This window comes from Mycteria americana, chromosome 7 (assembly GCF_035582795.1).
Source record: "Mycteria americana isolate JAX WOST 10 ecotype Jacksonville Zoo and Gardens chromosome 7, USCA_MyAme_1.0, whole genome shotgun sequence".
NCBI classification, from domain to species: Eukaryota; Metazoa; Chordata; class Aves; order Ciconiiformes; family Ciconiidae; genus Mycteria; species Mycteria americana.
Genome location: NC_134371.1, coordinates 56,993,782 through 57,012,351, shown reverse-complemented (window position 1 = coordinate 57,012,351; position 18,570 = coordinate 56,993,782). Strand labels below are relative to the sequence as shown.

The 18,570-nt window shown below is 38.2% G+C and overlaps 1 protein-coding gene across 6 annotated transcripts in view; it reads left to right on the top strand.

The window, feature by feature from the left end:
• ST6GALNAC3 (ST6 N-acetylgalactosaminide alpha-2,6-sialyltransferase 3) overlaps positions 1 to 18,570 on the top strand; it is a 225,897-nt gene that overhangs the window by 189,100 nt on the left and 18,227 nt on the right. Inside the window, exon 5 of one of the 6 annotated variants that reach the window (XM_075508567.1) lies at positions 10,651 to 10,903. The exons of the other annotated variants lie outside the window; for them this stretch is intronic. Within the exon in view, the coding sequence (XP_075364682.1) occupies positions 10,651 to 10,663 (13 nt within the window). The 3' untranslated portion in view covers positions 10,664 to 10,903. Of the gene's footprint in view, positions 1 to 10,650; positions 10,904 to 18,570 lie in introns of those variants that run through there. 6 annotated transcript variants of the gene reach the window in all.

The window sequence follows — 18,570 nt, the reverse complement described above, 5'->3', positions numbered from 1 at the left end:
AACCTCAGACTCTGGCCCTCAACATAAATATGTCGGCGTTTCACACAAAGGAGTCAGAGAACAACTATTATCTCCCAAAAGCTGGGAAATTCTGGAAGGTGCATTAAGACATGAGGGGTTTCTTCCCCTTGTGGCTCCACAGAAAGTCACAAAAGAGATTGCTTTGGAACAACAAATTTTTAAAGAACACTTTATGCAACAAGATTATGTCATGATGTTTTTTGCACATACTGGCAGGGCCACAGATCTCCTGGAAGAGGAAGAAAGGGAGAAATGGGGAGAGGGTAAATGCTGGATTAGGAGTTCTGACTTCAGCATTGCCCAAAAGAGTTACTGAGTTTTATAATTAAATTAATAATTACTCTTCATTTGTCAGCCGTTGTGTATAAAACACAGTGAAAATATAACTAAAATTTGCACACTTAGGTACCAAAAGTTAGATGTTCACTCTAGAGTTTGGCAGTGATGAGATTTCCCAAGGTACACCTGGCATTTCTGTTCCCGTAACTCATGTTTTCCATGTGAAAATCTTCCCCTTAATAAATAGCTTTAGTTTAAATGAATTCTGAGGTACAGCAACTTCACTGGTAGCTGCTGGGTATTCATTACTTTAGAAGGTCAGGCCACTTGGATAGACATTTCTTGCACTGTTTTATTACTATGCAGACAGGAGACATGGAACTTGTTTGCACTTCCCTCCTCAAGCTAAAGTTGAATATCTATATTTTGCATTGCACTGTTTTGTGCTACATAGGTGTATCCTTCATTCAGAAAAGCAGAGGAATACTGAGTATTAATCAGTTGTGTCCATTTTCTGAATATAGCATGATTCTTATAGGTCGTATTTGCAGCACGCTCAAAATAGTGCATAACAGAGATTACTGCTGTTTTACTGGAAAAATAATAAATGAAAATTCAAAACTCATTTTGAAATGGAAATTTAAGGATAAAAAATGGCTGATGACACAGTTTGTAGAGTTCTGCTTTGGAAATTATATTTATTAGTTTGCAGATTTTTAATGAACATTTAGGGGGAAAAAACCCCCAAACCTATTTTTGTCTTAATCCAGCTACTCTGCTAGCTACAGAGTAAGATGTGTTTTAAAGACACCAGGACTGTACGTTATCCACACATTTTATAAAGTTATTCTTTTAATTAATATAGTTATTCTTATATCTTTTATTAGTATATCTTATATCTTATAAAAAGATCCAACAAAATAGTGAGTTGAAACAGGGAGAGTTTAAGCTGAGATACCAGCATGTGGATGTCCTTATCCATGCACGTACCAAATACGATCTTTTGTCCTTGAAGATGTATTCTGGATCAGCTTGAGCTAAGGCAACTTCCTAATCTGAAATCCTGTTCTCATCGATTCAAACCCCTTTCCTGTGCACAAGCCAGTTCCAGCTTCCCATGCCAGCCATCCTCTGCCACTTCTCCTTGCTCGTAGTCACGCTTCCAGCCTATTCCAATAACTTCCAGAACAAGATCCGGTGGGATATGGGCTGGCCTGACAGTAGCTTTTCTCTTTCTTTAGGGAACAAAGTGCCTCATCTTCTTCATGCCTCGAGGTACTGGTATCTAGAGGCCCCTGATGCCTCTCAAAGGCAGTTCAGATTGGGTTAGCAGCTGAGCCATTAGACTGACAGCAGAAAACAGACTTTTGTTTAGAAAGCATGAGAAGTGTGCAGTGATACACGGTAACCTCCTGAATGCAAATGTGTGTGACATTTTCATTTTCGTAGTTTTCTGAAGAAGTAGCAAGCCAGGTCATTGTAATGAATTGGTAAACATCACACTGTATTATATATGAAATTCATCTCCTAGAGCTTGGAAGCGGGGTGTTAATGCAATACTCCCCACTATGATGTTTGGTCTGCAATATTGGTATGATGCTGTGTTCTGAAATATTCGTATCCCAGTCATACCATACCACTGTGTTAAATCTATGAAGACAAAAAAGACCAGGAAGAAAGTTAATTTCACTTTTGGTTCCCAATTCTTCCGCACTGTAACAGAATGTGAATAACCTCATTACTATACAATTTTTGTGAGTCACATAATGACCTCTATACTAAAGACCAAAGTTTGCATAATTGAGGAGAGGCTCACCTACAACAGTGTTGGAATTCATTAGCATAAGGCTGAAATAATGCTAAGAAAATAGCATTTGGTGTCACCTATTTAAACTGAAGCACCAGGTGTTTTTTTTCCTTTGGACTTCTTAAAGGTATATGCTCATGATGGGGAACATAACTTGTCTTACTGAATCTGGCAAATAGCGAGAGATGGTCCTGTAACTCGCTAGCCGTTTACATAACAAATGGAAAAGGGCTATTCTTATGTAGCTTTGCAGTTTCTTGCAAATATCAGTGAAGTACATGTTACTTAATGGATTTATTTTTATAGGCGATGTATTCATATATTTATCTTGACTTTTAAGTGTTCATCCTTCATGCTGGGCTCTCTGTGGTAATTAAAATATACCATAAATCATATCCACTGTAATTACCAAAATACACTGTAATTATCTGTTGATCTTTTGCACCTATTAAATAACTACTGGGATGTTTCAAAGCTGAGTTATTTTTGTATTCCTTGAGACAAACCTACTGCAAAGTGTTGGTAGTTCACTTAATATTGCAGCATAGATCAGCTCTGGAGTGGTTCATGTCTTCTCCCTCTCCCCACTGTAAAGTTATGGCAAGTCTATTGCCTATCATTTTGTTAAAAATCGTGTTTATGAATGACACCTGAATCCCGAATGCTGTTCCAGCTGGTGACAATATCCTGTGGTATGCAGGTATCGAGGATCACTCTGCAGGCACCTATTCCTTTCATCCTGCACTTTGTCTTTACCATGACTGCAGACAGAAATTTTACATGAATTGAGGGAATTCAGACCTGAGTTGGAAAAAGGAACAGCTCTTATCTGAAACCTGCAGGTAGTTAAACCTACTTCAGTGCATCTGCTCAGAATAAGAGTTGTGAGCCCAATGGTAATAAGCACAAGTATACAAAAACAATCTGAAAAATGGCAAAATAGCTCTGCTTACCTTCGTTGCAGTTATAAGTATCCATGTATGAATGTGTGTAATGTAGTTTTCATGAGCCTTGGGACAAATTCACCTGCCATTGCTTACTGCAACATTTCCCAAGCTTTTCCCTTTTCACAAGTATTAATTCCAGCTAAAACACAAGCACCTTACCTTATTTTTTAATATTACCAATTCCATGGTTGTATAAGAAGTATGAGGATGCAATTTGCTGTAGTGTTATATCAGAAACGGAGGTGAGCCCAAGTGGAATTATACAGGTGTCAGGGTTAATTTTCTTACTCTTCATGGAAAAACCTTACATCAGTTTCCTGCAAACTGGGATTTCCGCTGGTAGTAATATCTTGCAGCCATGGCTGTGTGTAATGTAGAAGTGGTAAATTCTTGTCTTCAGAGATTTATGCAAGATTTAAAAATAGAGATCTAGGAGTCACAGCTGGCTAATTAATCTGTACCAAGGAAAGCTAAGTGCCTGGCCTTTCAGGCAACCCAGTGATGGCTGAGTAAGCTCGCAATCCCATCAAATTGTCACTTCTGTGGTGTTTCTTTTTTTCTTTTTTTCACCCCTTTTTTTGCTGTATAAGAAATAGGTGCTGAAACAATCAGCTTATTGCAGACACAGTTTTCAAATAATTGCACAGATCTAGTTCAGAATTAGAAATGAACTAGAAATAACCAGTGTGTCTCTCTCCACCATGGACTGAAGATTTGTTATGCATAAGCCTGTCAGGAATGTAACCAGCCAGGTATCACTTTCAGATTGTATATGATACAAATTTACCACTACAATAATTCAGCCTTATTACCAGCTATTAACCATGTTTTGCTTTTGGTCTTGTCATGCCATTCCATGACATCTATTGTCATATTGCAGTTAATTTTAACAGCCCTATGGCCAAACCTGAAAGCTGCCTAATTGTTAAAATAAGACCAAAATATATATATATTCTATTTATGTCAATATCATAGTAATTCATACTGTCAGGAAATAGAAAAGGTAAAACCATGTAACCATAATAGCTTGATTGGAAAAAGTCATTTTCTTATAATGACTGATAGGGTGAGTAGTGGTAGTCCCCAATTCCCTGTAAACAGAAGTAGTAAGTAATCAAATGGCTGAAGTCCAACTAGCAGAATCTTATTGGTTCAAGATAATCCTTTGTAGGTTAATAAGCAATTAATTATTTTTACGGTCATAACAGCATGCATGGGAATACTCCAGTCTTCATTTGGTTGTAGCCTGAATGACACATACTTCCTGCAATGCCAAACTGGGGATATGCAGTTCACAGGAGTGGATGGATTTCATGATATCCCTCACAGCCCGGAATACAGCCTCTTTACTCCAAACACACTATTAACCATTATTTGTTTAGTTATCAGTAACTCTAGTGAAGAATTAAATTAATTATGTTCTTTAAAATGTACGTAGGTATCTATACATTGAGTTTATCAATCTATACGTAGGCAGGAATTACAGTCTTTAGCAAAAGATTATGTATAAGTTTTTAATATCTATGCTAAGGTTTGAGTTTCTAAAACAGCTGCAGGGACGTTTAGATCTGATTGTAATCACATAAAGAAAGTAGGTATGAAAAGGAGGTTCATGTCAGATCACGATTCCCTTCAGTGCAAACAAGTGCCAGGACCGAAACCTTGCTGAATCCCACACAGGGCAGTGGAGCTTGCTAGCCAGATGCTAAGGAACTGAACTGAAACACAGGTAGCAAAATACATGGGTTTTGTCCACTAGGGTAAATATGTGTCTAAACTTATCAAATATTTTGTTACTTTTTGAGCCTCTTTCTTCTGTATGTTTACACAAAGAAAGTCCCCTCCTTCCTATAACCTCTTCCTCCCCCCAGCAGAACTGGCATAACCTCTGCAACAGCCTTACATGTTTAACATATTCCAGTACATTCACCTTCCAGATGAAGGCAAATGTATTTGCTGGCCTCTTTTCCCACAACTGTTTAGAAATACAATATCCCTGGATCAGAAGGCAAGAAACAACAGAGATCTTACACCAGTCAGCTTCTATGATGCAGAAAAGAAAGATGGTGATGCTCTTAATCAGTTCTATGTCTAGCAAACTCAAATGACAACCCCTCAATAATTGCTAGTTTTTACTCTTTATCTGAGCAGCATGTCTTGTTTATCTCACATATTGCCAGTCTTTCCGGTATAAGACTGACACACCATTATCTTAGTCAATTCACATGATTCAAATTATACAAATGGCTTGTTCTGACACGGAACTGTGTGAAGACTGCTGTCTTATACCCATGCTATGTCACTGAGCAGTGCTAAGTGCAAACCATAACCAACCACCCCATTTAAAGATAATTTTGGTCATGTAATTAGATGCAATTGTTCATACGTTTTTTCTTATGCACAGTCTTAACAATTTTTGAAGTGAAGTGTAGTACATAGGGCTTTCCTGTATTTGAAATCAAAATTATTGAGGTCCTTCTTCGGTTCTGTCAGCACAAGCTGTCATTTGATTCAGAGCAGGTTTTTTAACTTACTATTCCTCAGTGCCAGATGAAAGGAAGAAAATACTTCTGTAAAGGTGTTTATGGATCTATAAGGTAGAAGTGAGAATAATGCTTGCTCTTGCAGAGTCCTTTCAGGAGTATTGGTAGACATTGTGCTAATTACAGTGTGACCATAGCTATCTGTAGGGAGGAAAGAACTGCTGGGTAACGCTAACAGGTGTGAATAGTTTCCTTCTCTATCTGCTTACGGTGGATTTAGTCCTATGTGCAAAAGTTGATAGAAGGAGGCTCCTTAACTCATATGGGAATTGGATTAGACTGTCCTTGCGATCCAAGGCAAACTTACCTCAAACTGTGCTTCTTTCTAGTGTCCTACATTAGTACTTGTGAAGATTTCGTTCCCTCACCTATCCACATACCTTAATGATTTTTACAATATTCTTTTCATCTAGTCTCCTGTGGGAAATTCTGTGTAGATATTGGCTAATGTTGATATCTAGGTTTATTTAATGAATTCAACTGTAATAACGCATTTTAAAAAGTGATATGCTGCTGGCTGCCCAACATAGGCAGATATATTGCCTTTTTTAATAGTAAATCATATTTCTACCTTTTTAGGAAATTTAGTTTTTATCTGATGCAGCTGATCCTTCTGGTGGAAACCCAGTCCAGAGTGGCCTCATAGTGAGAAATGCTTAGCTCAGTAATTATGACTAGGAAGACTGACCTATAATATATACATTCCTTCCATTCTTCTCTTTCACTTCACTCTTTGCTCTGGACCATTTATGACAAATCTTAGGTAGCCCAATGTAAACAATTCTGAGCCCAAAAGAGCAAGAAATGCCTACAAATAGTAACCAGAAATCTTTTACCAGAAGTAAATGTGTGCATAAATATTATTCAAATTCACAAAATAAATCATTACATGTCTTGATCTGTTAGTTTTAAATCATCTTGTGAAATTAAAACGTTTAAATTCATCTTCATGGAGAGATATGCTGCAACTCCCAGAACTTTTTCCTGCCAGTGGATAGAGGGAGCTTAGAACGACCTCTGGTTACATTTGTTTACTTTTTATTTGTGAAACATGCAGGGAGGAATGATACAAAACTCTCAGGAGTTCACTCAATGATTAACCATGACGTAATTGACAGACGAAAACAGCAACAATTCATACAGCCAGTAATTAGTCTCTACCTGTATGGCCTACATTTGCCAACTGTCTCCATATTTGACAGAGAGAGTGACTCGCTGAATGTTTAATTTCCTCAGTGACAGCTAAGGTATGAAACCAGATTTGAAGATAAACATCTTCTGTGGCTTCTGCTTACAAAAAGAGTAGCCAATTAAGTGTGCTTGCTTAGTCCTTGCAAATATTTGCCATGGGATTGACATAGGAAATAGAACGTTTTTTCCCTTTCTAGGTAGGAGCTCCACTTCACTAGCTGCTCACCCTCTGCAGTATGTGTTCAGAGGATTCCTTGTTTCATGCACGTGAACCATGCAAGTATTTTATTTTAGTTTTATTCTTTTTCTTTTTTGCCTCTGTGTGTTAAGGGCCAAATCACGTGAGATGCCGAGTATCTCCCATGAGGAGCTGCATACCCTAGCGGGATGTGAGCAGTCTGACATATCCCAGGAGATGATTTGCACCTCTTGGGATTGGTAAAACAGGTAAATCAGATATCAGGCAGTGAGTGGTTGTAGTGAATTATTTCCAGAAAGATTTTCTCTGTACAGTGAGGGAAAAGATTTTTATTTGCATGGTTTTCATGAACAGGCAAACTTGCCTATCGGACCCGCACTGCATACTGCTGATCTGCAGGAGAAAACTTCTCCCCTCTGCTTTCCTCTGAAAATTTGCGATTCTGTCTGCATTCTGCATCCTCTGGACAAGTCAAACAATCTGCAAACAAACCGACAGCTGCAGCCCAGAAATGAGAGAGGAATTTTACCATAAAAAAGAAATTAAACTAGTGTCCTGCTCACCCGCATTTGATTTTTAAAGTAAATACACTTGAGATGTTTCCCATTTAGTAGTATTGAAAGGGTAGTTTCTTGACACCATTTCATATAAAACAATCAGGAATGTGGACTCAGGCAGCTGTATATATAACAGGACTGTGCTTGTCAGAATCTTCTTTATTAAGTTGGAGTTGGTAAAGGAAATAGAGCTGGTTTTTTTCTTTAAGCTTTAATGTGCTTTTGTTTTGAACTTGTCATTTTGATTTGCCTGTGAGCTTTGTTTTGATTTTCCTTGAAGATTTCTGGTAACAATAATTGTTTGCAACAGGAAGATTCATGTGAACTGACTTCCATTTTAGACTTCAATTCCTATAAAATGAAAGGGGATTGCAATGTGGATGTGAGCAGAGAGGACTGATGCTTCTGTACAATGCACTTCTGCTCCAACTGTAAATATATTTTCATGATTAATAAAAAGAGAGTAGAAGTCATTGTACTCTGTTAGGGTTTTATTGATGGCTGCTCCCCAGAATACTGAAAAGACGCTATCAATACTCTTGACACTCTGCTTAATCAAGATGTGACCCTCCAATGCAGCCAGACAGTGTGCTTGCTTCAGAGATAGAGCAATGCTACCGGTTAGGGGAGAGGTGGTGGTTGTTATTTTTGGTTGAGTTTTTTTTGGTAATTTCATTACAATGTAATCAGTGCCATTAAATAATATTTAATGCCACTAAAGTGCTGTTGGACACAAATAGGAAATCAATGAGCTTGTTCTCTAGTTCAGTGGCCTTCAGCTGTGTGAACTGCATAGGTACCTCAGGGGGAAAGGCTGCACCTTGCAGAGCAGACAAAATCAGATCAATAATAGTATGTTCAGTTTAGTTTTTAAAATTGCTCTTGCTTGGAATGTGCCAACGGGCACATTCAATATCAGATATCTGGGCTTGGAACAAGAAGTTTTCAAGTGCACCCTTAATGTTTGCAACTTGCTAAGTATTTTTGTTCCGTAGGTGCTGCACATCAAAAGCCAAAATGATAAGAGTGGAGGTTCCCCTGGGCAAGCTGGAAAGACTGTGCTTACTGTCAAATATACAGCATGATCTTAGCTCAGTGGTGGAATTAGTTAGGCATGCTCCTTGATGTGCTTTACAGTTTGAACAGTAGGTAATCTTCGTTGGTTCAGTGCATTCGGCCTCATTTGTGTGCAAAGATGCACTGGTAAATGGCACCATAAGAAATATTGTGGCAATTGAGATAGGTTAGGAATCGAACCACACTCTGGCCTCCGTTACCAGCAGTCCCTGGTGGGTTAATGGTGCAGGATAGTTGCCTCTGAAGGATTTAAGATGATCCCATTAACTGCAGTGGATATTTGTTCACATTCCCTACCTGTGGGGACAGGGGAAAGGGGTTACAATCAGTAGCCACTAGCAAAGGAGAGCTCTGCTGACTGTTAGTAATGTCTTCGTAGGACTGGGGAAAACTGAGCAATTCTGTAAAATTTCAAAAAATTCTGAGCAGAGAATTGTATCTTCCTTCAAAAAGTCCGTATGAGGTGAGTTTTCACATGAACTCAAACTATTTCAAACACTCCCGCTGGATCTGGCCAGAATGCATTTGATGATTCCTTGCAGCTGTTTAATTCCAACATAATTGCATTTGAGATTTCTTTCCTGATTTTTCTGTGTAAGATGCACTAAGCTATGTAGATAAGAAACAATCTATACATTCTGTGTATAGGAGTAAATCAAAGAATATAACACAGATGGACAACAGCAAGCAAAAGATTCAGTTCTTGTAATTTAAAATACATTGCAATGTGAATCCCACTGAGTTGAAATATCTAATTTCCAATAATTTCCTGGGGCAGGAAGCATGAGGTCACTTTATTCTACACCAGTCACATCAGTCTACAAATTAAAATATAATGAAACATGTTTGAAACAATTACACACACCTTTTCTGAGATCTTCACACAATAAATTTATATAAGCCATCCAATGACTAACAATTCTTGCTGACAAATATGATAATAGTTAAACGTGATGCTACATAATTGTGCTGAAAATGTGTTTTTCCCCTCTGATGGCACAAAGATGGCTTAATCAACTTTCTGTCATCTATAGGTGACAGATAGAAGGAATTACTAAGTTTGTCTGTTTTGGATGTCATTCCCCTTGATATGGAATCCTCCCCTACTCTGTGTGCACTTTAAAACCTTGCCTTACCAACAGTACCGATTCCAATTGTCTTTTTCAAATAGATCCTAAATCCTAGATGACACATTAAAATATTCTTGCCAGGGCCTTTGAGCACTCACCCTGTTGGAACAGAGCCATGGGCTATACAAACCATTGTATTAGACATTCGGTCCCTGACAGGTAGATGTGGGAACTGTTGAATACGATTCAAAAAAAGAAGAAGGAAGGAAGGAATGGTGGAAGCTTGGATCAGAGGGAGAAGGATCGTGTTAGTGAAGGGGAAGAACTGAATACCTCACATCCCCAGCTCAGCCATATCTAATCTCCGCACTCCTCTAAAGAAAAGCAAGATGTGCACTGCGTGCAGCTGGAAGAGCTATTCAAACCATGCAGTATGAGCACGTTGCTCTGTTTTGTGAATTTAGTTCCTCACACCATCTCCATCCCAGCATGAGAGAAGTCTGTAAGCTCAGTGCAATCGTATCATAATTTGGATCTCTACAGGAGACTGAACTCGCATCACCAGAATGCATCAAGCCAATGCATGTGTCAATGCACAGTTACATATACACACAACAGTTCCAGGCCCATGGTGACATTTTTCAAACTAATATATTGACAGGAGTACCAGCATATTTTTTAAGCATATCCAGGAGGAAAAAGAGCATTACAATGAGGAAGAAAACCCGGCAGAACGCTGACACCCAAGTACATTACTCAGTGTGCAGTTGCATTAATGAACCATTACTTCAAATCCCAGGTTTGCCAATAGTGTCACTGTTCGTTTATCAAGGCAGAATCATCCTGGATGTGAACAGAATGCCTGTATAATAGATAACTTCTTAATCCTCCCATACCATACATTTCCTTGAGCCCATTACAAAAGATTTATTTTGAAATTGGAATTTTTTTTTTTACAGCTGGACAGAATGAGACTGTTTGTTGAACAAATGGTGTTAAAATCCCCAAGGGTCTGACTGACTTCAATAACAACCAAGACTACTGCTTGAGCCAGCTGATGCTCTTTTAATGAGTGCTGCTTGTCAGAGGATCATATCTGCAAGTTGCTGTATAAAATAACCGTTTTCCATGAGTTCATAAAACAGTCTCTCTTTTGAAATGGATGAGGTGTTGTACCAATCTCTGCAGCACAAAACAGACACTTGTTTGAACTGAAAGGTGGGAAAAAACCAACCTAAAGCATATGACGGGGGGGGGGGGGGTGGGGGGGTGGTGTTCTTTTTTTTTTAAGTTGTTTTCCCTTTCTATGACAGACAGCTTTGTGTTTGTACACAACAAGCTCAATAGATTCAAGAAGAAAAATGCTGAAATGCGAGCTTCAAAATGTATTCCAGCTTTGGCCTGAGTGAATTAATACAAGCATGACAGGTTGCTTATTTAGCAAACTGTGTGGACAGTAAGATAAAGCCTTTTCATGTGACAAGACGTCCCCAAAAGGTCTCTCTTTGTCCCTCGTAAGGTTTTTCAAGGCAAATCAAGAAGAGACTCCCAGACAAATCAAATTGACAAGTTCAAAACAAAACATGTGAGTCCTTTTTTTGAAGGAAGATCATCCCCATACCAAGCCCAAGCTTATTAATGTTGCTTTCTGACAAGCACAACCACTTTATGATTTTGCTGAGTCTGTGGACCTGATTGCTTTTAAATAAAACTGTACCATGTAACTACCATACTACTACTACTACCGATGGATTCAAAGGTAAGATCACGCAGTAAAAGAACAGCATTTAGTAGCCCTGCCATCAACCTGTTCTTTTTAATATATGTGTTATTTATGGCTGCAGATTAGGTTATACCCTTGAATATCACATTTCTCACCAGAAACAGCAATGAGTAATTGGGTACTGCAGGGTTTAATGTGCAATACTGAGTCATTTTGATTAGACCCATATTTTATCACTTGTGCTATTAACATCAAAGATTTTTTAAACTACAATACTCTATACATTTGGTTTTAATGTGAATTAAGGAAATCAGGTTCTAACATACTCAAGTACCTTAGGGGTTTTTTTGTCCCATGCATATCAAACCAGCCTAAGTCACTGATAAAATTCAGATTGCACTTGTGTACAAACTAACTCTGTCCTATGAAAATGAACTGCTGAAGTTAATTCAGATTTGTTCAGAGCCTTGAACTATGTAAGTAATGAATCTTTCAGACAGTTAATTCAAGCAGAACAGAAATAGAATCCACTTAAACGTTACTACTGCTTGAATTGAATCTTACCAGCCTGGATAGGTCTGAAGATCCAAGTCTCAGTGGATGAGATCTGCAAATCCTGACTTTGACCACGGCAAAGAGAGAGGTGATGACTTGGTCTTTGTTTATTCAATGAAATTACTGCCCTAGCTTACTTTCTGACCAGAAACATAAATATATAATTCTATTTTGCTCTAAAAGTTGTTTTTACGTTTTGTAAACCTTTCTCCATTTTGCAGATCTTACATCCAGGCTGATAAGATCATGAAGCGGGAATAATAACGATTTCTTGCACAGAAAATGTGTATGTTAGAGATGTTGGTTGAACGTTTCACCTCTATTAACCTCCCTTCCAAACCAGCAGAGAAGTGGGAATATTTACTTATCATACAAATTCAAACTAAGATGCTTTTCCTGTGAGCAAAAATGCTCCCGAACTTTGTTGCAAGGGTGAAGTCTTGTGCGGTTTGCTGCATATATTACCCTCACTGTAGTTCTTCACATTATTTAGTGTTCTTAATATGGGGCAGATAGTAAGAAACATTTTCCCTGGTATTTAACTTTTTACTTCAAAACTGCTTAAACTTTTATTCCTGTCCGTCTGTCTCAAGTTGTCACAGATTTTCCTATAGTGACTAAGCTGCTGTGTGATGCAGGCTCTATATATGATATTAAGCATGCTGCTTCTCTTTAGTGTTCCAGCCTACACAGAAAACAGCCTCTAGCATAATAACTGCCTGTTTTACCTGAAGTAAAACAGGAAAGCATTTTAAAAGATAAGTTTTCCCTTGTCACCTTTCCTGCTTGTACTGTAGATTATCAGAGCCTTTTCCCCCTCACATGTAAGCATAGGCAGATATAGAGAAAAATGTGTTCTTTAAACCATGGGAACATTTTTCTGTGCTGTTCTATTAATATCTGACTGAAATAAAAAGGAAAAATTCTGAATAGATGACTACAGGCTTCTTAAAACCTGTAAAATTATTTTTTAAACCGGGCTTTGGCTAACAAAAATGGGATCTGAACATGTGTGTAATGGAGCCAGACTCACAGAGGAAAATGATAATTTCTTATGTCTGGCACCTGTCAGGTTTCTTTAAGAGTCTAAATGCATGTGTTATCACTGATAACCAGCCTTACTCCCAAATAGACCAATCAAAGCCTAATTTTCAGAGGTAAATCTTAGAGTCTTTTCGAAGTCCAATTTCAAAACATGATCCTGTGTTATCCAACAGGAGCCGTTATCAACTAGATTTGTTTGCACCAAATGTAGCTTTGAAGGATAGTAGCGGTGAGAAATCAGAGAGACTCTCTCTTCCAACACTGGACAAGGAGTGATAACAGCATAAGAAGTAGTATTAGCCCTAAAACTTGCCTGTCTGCTCTAGTGGTTTTACACCAGGGGTTTAGAGACGATACACATAGCCTCCCAGTTGTGATTCTGCTGAAACCTACAGTAAGATACTAGAAGCAGCGTTCAGAGCAGGTAGCAATCATATTGCCCTATATATCATGATTAGTCCAGGACAAAGAACAGATGGCATGAGAAAGAGATGAATTCCATGAATATGGAGTGGGTGGCAATTGTAGCTGGTCCAAGCTCTGAGACCTGAGAGAGTGGTATTGGTAAATAGTGATAAATGTGAAGGGGTTGTTTCCTGGATATTACAAGCTACAGGAAGACAGAATGGAGTTGTCAGCTATCTGACAAATAATTTTTATACATGAGGGTTTTTTTATCGCTGCTTTTATTCTGTGATGTGTTGTTTCATTTGTTTGTTTGCTGCCAGGCATCCACTGTGAGATTTTAGGATTCCAAATTTATGAAGAGATGGCTTTGTGTGGAAAAAGCCTGTGAGACCAACCAGGGAAGCTGTGGTTTCACAGTTAGAGGAGATGAATTCACAACTAGTAGTGAATGTTTAAGCCCTGGTCTTCAGGTAAACGAACATAAGCAAATACATTTGACTTTCCTTTGAGTTTTGTCCCACAAAGTTAATGGTTTGATGTTGAATTTTTATTGATGGTTCCTTTTCCTGTATCTGGGAAAGGAGTGCTCTGAAAGACAGAAGAGGAAAATGCTCCAAAGGAAGTTGGACGATTAGTCTCCTGAGACACCCAATGTATAGATTTCTTTAGCTTATGAAAGACACATCAGTCACACCTCCATTCAGGATCAAGTCTAGCCTGTTTCTGAGACTTAGTGTCATAGGCAGCAAGTAATAACTCTACAGTGGAGAGGTGACATGTTTCAATGGAGATGCCAAGGTGTAAGCACGGATTAGTTCAACTGACCTTTTCTTGGCAGATGCCTCAGAAGGTGTAAAATGGCTCAGCAAAACCCATGGGAATATATCTGGGATTTTAAGGATTTTCTTCCTCTGCCCTTACAAATTAATTAATTAATTGCTGGTTTTCATCCTTTTAATCACGATACTCATTGTTATTCCAGAAGAAACCAGCAGGGTAATGTTGTACAGCTTCATGATTAGAAACTCTTGACTAGATTTTTTCTTACTGTTTTCTTAGGAGAGTTTATCTCTGTGCCTAATACATGTTTTAGAGTCTAATAGTTATAGACTTTCAGAAGATTTTTACTTCTCTTTGCAGGAAAAGAAAATGAGTTTCACAGTTCCTCACAGGAAAGCTATAAAATAATTTCTGCTTCATACCGAAGAAATATTTGCAATATTTACAATACTTGCACTGTTTTTCTTCTAAATAATTCCTGTCTTTTGTTAGAACTTGGAAAAAGGCTATCAGTACATTTTTTCTTTCAGCAAGATTTTGTTTATTTCAGGTGAGGCTCAAGCCATATAGGTTAAAATTAAAATACTGTTTCTGAATGGTAGATAAATTCTGTAATGAAAAATGCTTATTTTCCTTTGGCTTCAAAGTTGATTGGTTGCCCTTTCCAGAGCAGTTCATTTAAATTTTTGAAGATTTATTCAAACTTTATTGAAAAGGACATTTTGGAAAAGATGGAGAACAAAAAATACAAAACCACCAGGAACATCAGGTCAATTTATTGATGGGAATTCTGCACCATTTTGGGAGATGGGGTTGAACAATATCTGGCTCTTTTCTATTTCTTGTTTGTAGGAGCCTGGATTCTGTGGCATGGCAGTCGTTTTGACGTCTGTTTTGTAGTACAGTTGCACTCATTAGTGGGCGGATTGTGCAGGCTTGGCTGAGAAAACAAACCTCTGTGAGAATTTGAGCCAATGAAGAATGGCACTCTGGGAAATCAGCTCCCCCATATTTCAAACCTGTTTTCAGTGAAAGGACAGTCTGCACAGCGAGGCACAACGAAAGAGGATTTACTGGGGTTTAATCTTGTCTGAAATTCTGTACTTTGAAAAGTTCTCTATGCATTCAAGCCAGGATGAAGGTTTTTCTTTGCACGCAAAAACTAAGCGTACATCCCACTTAGTTATTGATGGTAATTTGTGGTTCCTAATAGGGAGTCATCAGGTTTATCAGGTCTGCTTGAGATTCAGGGGCAGAAGCAGACAGGCATTTTCACTTTTTAAATGGGCTTCCAATTGCTTTTCTGTCACAATTGCATGATAACTGGCACATTGCCCACCTGTAAGGGAGACATTGAAGAACTGCTGGGACAAATTGTGTACAGGTAGTCATGTTGCAAATGCCTGCATACCCCTTGTGGGATATGCCGTATTAGCTGTTGCTTTGTGCAACTTGTGTTTGCCAAGCACATTGTCTTCCTGTTGCCCTATAGTCTACTATGCATTGTTGATGCAATTGATTGAGAATTAGATTTATCTTTTGTCGGTTTGCTGCTTACACTGGGCTTGATCCTATGACTCTGAAGACAATGAGAGTACTGCTGGTGGTTTCAATGGGAGCAAGAGCGAGCCATTTGGATATCTCACATAGCTTCTGTGTGCTTCAGTTAATAAGTCAGAATGCCTGCTTACCTTACAGGTGTGCTAATAGTTTAGTTCATTTTGCTTTCAGGAAGTACTTCGAACAGAAACTGAAAGATCGCTATTTATTTTGGAGCACTCCAAAATGTGAAGGCAGCTTAATAATTCAGTACAACTTTGTGCAAATACTCATTCTTAGCACTTGGGCAGCTGAGGCCCTCTATCCACAGTCATTTGGATATGAGCACAGTACAGTGTAATGTCAGACCAAAAACCAAAAGAGATCACAAAGAACATAAATAATTTTACACCTTCATTTTTACGGCATTTTGGAAAAAAAAAATTTGGATTGAAACTTTTTTTTTTTTAACAAATAGGAGGAAAGAAAAGGATAGGTCATTTTCTAGAAGGTGCATTGAACTCATCTTCTACCTGCTGTAACTGAATAAAAATCCATAGCAATGTAAGCCTCCACCTAACCACTCTGTCAAATATCTTTTCTGCCTCTCCTCATGATTATTTTTGAACGAAGTTAAGCACCTAAGTACTGAAAAGCTCTCACCTTTATTTGCTTAGGGAGGAGTGCTTTACTAGTGGTCTTGTCTCAAGTTGGCAATATTCTGTTGCATTGTGTAATATTTGAATTGTGGGGGTTTATAACCACTGTTCAGGTAAATAAGAATGTGGTGCCAGGTAAAAGATACAAAGAGGTGAATTGCATTATATTTAATCATAGCTATGTCTGCTACTCAGGCTCCTGGAGTGGACTCCTAGAGTGGCAAAGCAATTACCATTACAACAATGATCTTTGTATGTGGATACTAGGCGTGCTTCAACCCAGGCTTGAAAAAGATGTGGTTCCAATAATTGCCTTTATAGGCACAAAGATTTTTGGAAGCTATTTACTTGTCCGTAATCAAAATATCAGCTATTTTGCTCTCCTCAGATGCGTTTATTTTCCCAATTTCCTATTAATAGAAAATTCTAGGAAGCTGCTCTATCAAGGCTCATGAATGCGCATTCCCGGAAGGTCAAGATACATATTCCTGGCTGAACTGCTTTGAGACCCAGCCACTTCCTAACTGTCCAGTGCAAAGTCAGCTACCTGCTGTTGTGCTTCCAATGTATGTGAGTTGGTCTAGTCTGGTTATTTTGCTTGAAGCAGGTTAGAGACCTGCATCATGTGCTGCCAGAGCTGTGGGATCAGTAACCTCCAGTTGCTTGGTGGTGATAAACAGTTGGAGCAGTAACATCATCTACCACACAGCTCGATTCAGACTGCTGAGCATGAGTGAGGATGGTACATAAGCTCAGCATAGATTTAACTGAGCTGTATAGACCTAGCTTTGTTCACCCAAGTCTTAGCTTTTCTGCTTGTTGGTAATATTTGTCCTTGCATAACACTGTGAGGTCTCATTTACTTGCAGTATTAAACTCCTTAGAAAGGAGCTTGTTGGCAATGTGTATTTCAGTTCTGGATTGCAGTGTGAAATGCATTTTTCCCATGGTTAATTTTCACACATTCATGCAATACAGAATTGCATTTCATGCAATTTGTGCACTAGTGAAATAAGTTACCAAGAGGAGATAATTTTGTATCCATTATGGCTTCATGCCAGACTCTCTTCTTAAAGGGAAACTCCAGAAATCTCTAGGAAAGTAAGTTAAACAGCCCCTTTCTGGGAGAAATGAGGTTTGTCTTATGTGTTCATTTACTGTGGTATTTGAGGACTGAGGGAGATAATATCTAGCATCTTTTCAAACACTGCTCTGTACAAAACAATTCCACTCCAGCTGCTTCTTACAGCCTCTATAAACTCTGTTTAAATGTTATAGAGGCTGTCTAGTCTACATCATAGTTTGCAAGTTAGAATTGGGCAACTCATTCCACAGTGTGTGAAAACAAGCATCATTTCAAACTAATTCTTTGCATGCACTTAAAGAAACCAAATAAAAATACAAAGGTAAAACAAGAGCAAAGCATCACTCAAGGCCCAGAGGAGAAGTGACAGTTCCCTATTTGAAGAGCAGCTCTCCGGTTATGCTTGTACAAGTAGATAGCAAACTTGAATGATCTCAGTTGAAGATGTTCTCTTTTCCTCCTCCACCTGTATTGTTGTTCTCAGGTACTTACAAAAGCTTTTGCTCTTGAACAATTGCTGAAATTTATTGTCTGAGTCATTTTAAGGAATGGTCTTCATAAAATAGTTCAATTTATATTCCTTCCCCCTACCAGTAAATTTTTATTTCTTACATCCTCTTAGGAGCAAATTGAAGGAAAACAAAGTCAGGATGTCACCACTAAAATCATTCAACATTTACAAAGAGTGATCCTCTAGTATATGAAAGATAACTCATTTGCTTTGTCTTGTAAGCATAAGGAATACCTGTGATAGATCTAAGTGCAATGTATGTCTATGGTATCAGTAAATCAGTTAGCTTAATCTGTGCATATTATATACATCTTGCAGAGGTAGTGCATAACAAAGTGTGTAATAATGAATACTGCACAATGGAGGACAATACTACACAGCATAAAGATAAAGGATAATGACATTACTCTAAAATAGCAAAGCCCTGAGCAATGCTAGTAAACCTATGAGGAGATGTAAGATGTCTGCATTGTGTCATATGGTAATAATCTGTGTATCCATGTATTTTCATAATGATAGATGGATATAGACTGTTATATGAGCAGTTCAAGAAGAAATTACCTGTTTATATTGAAT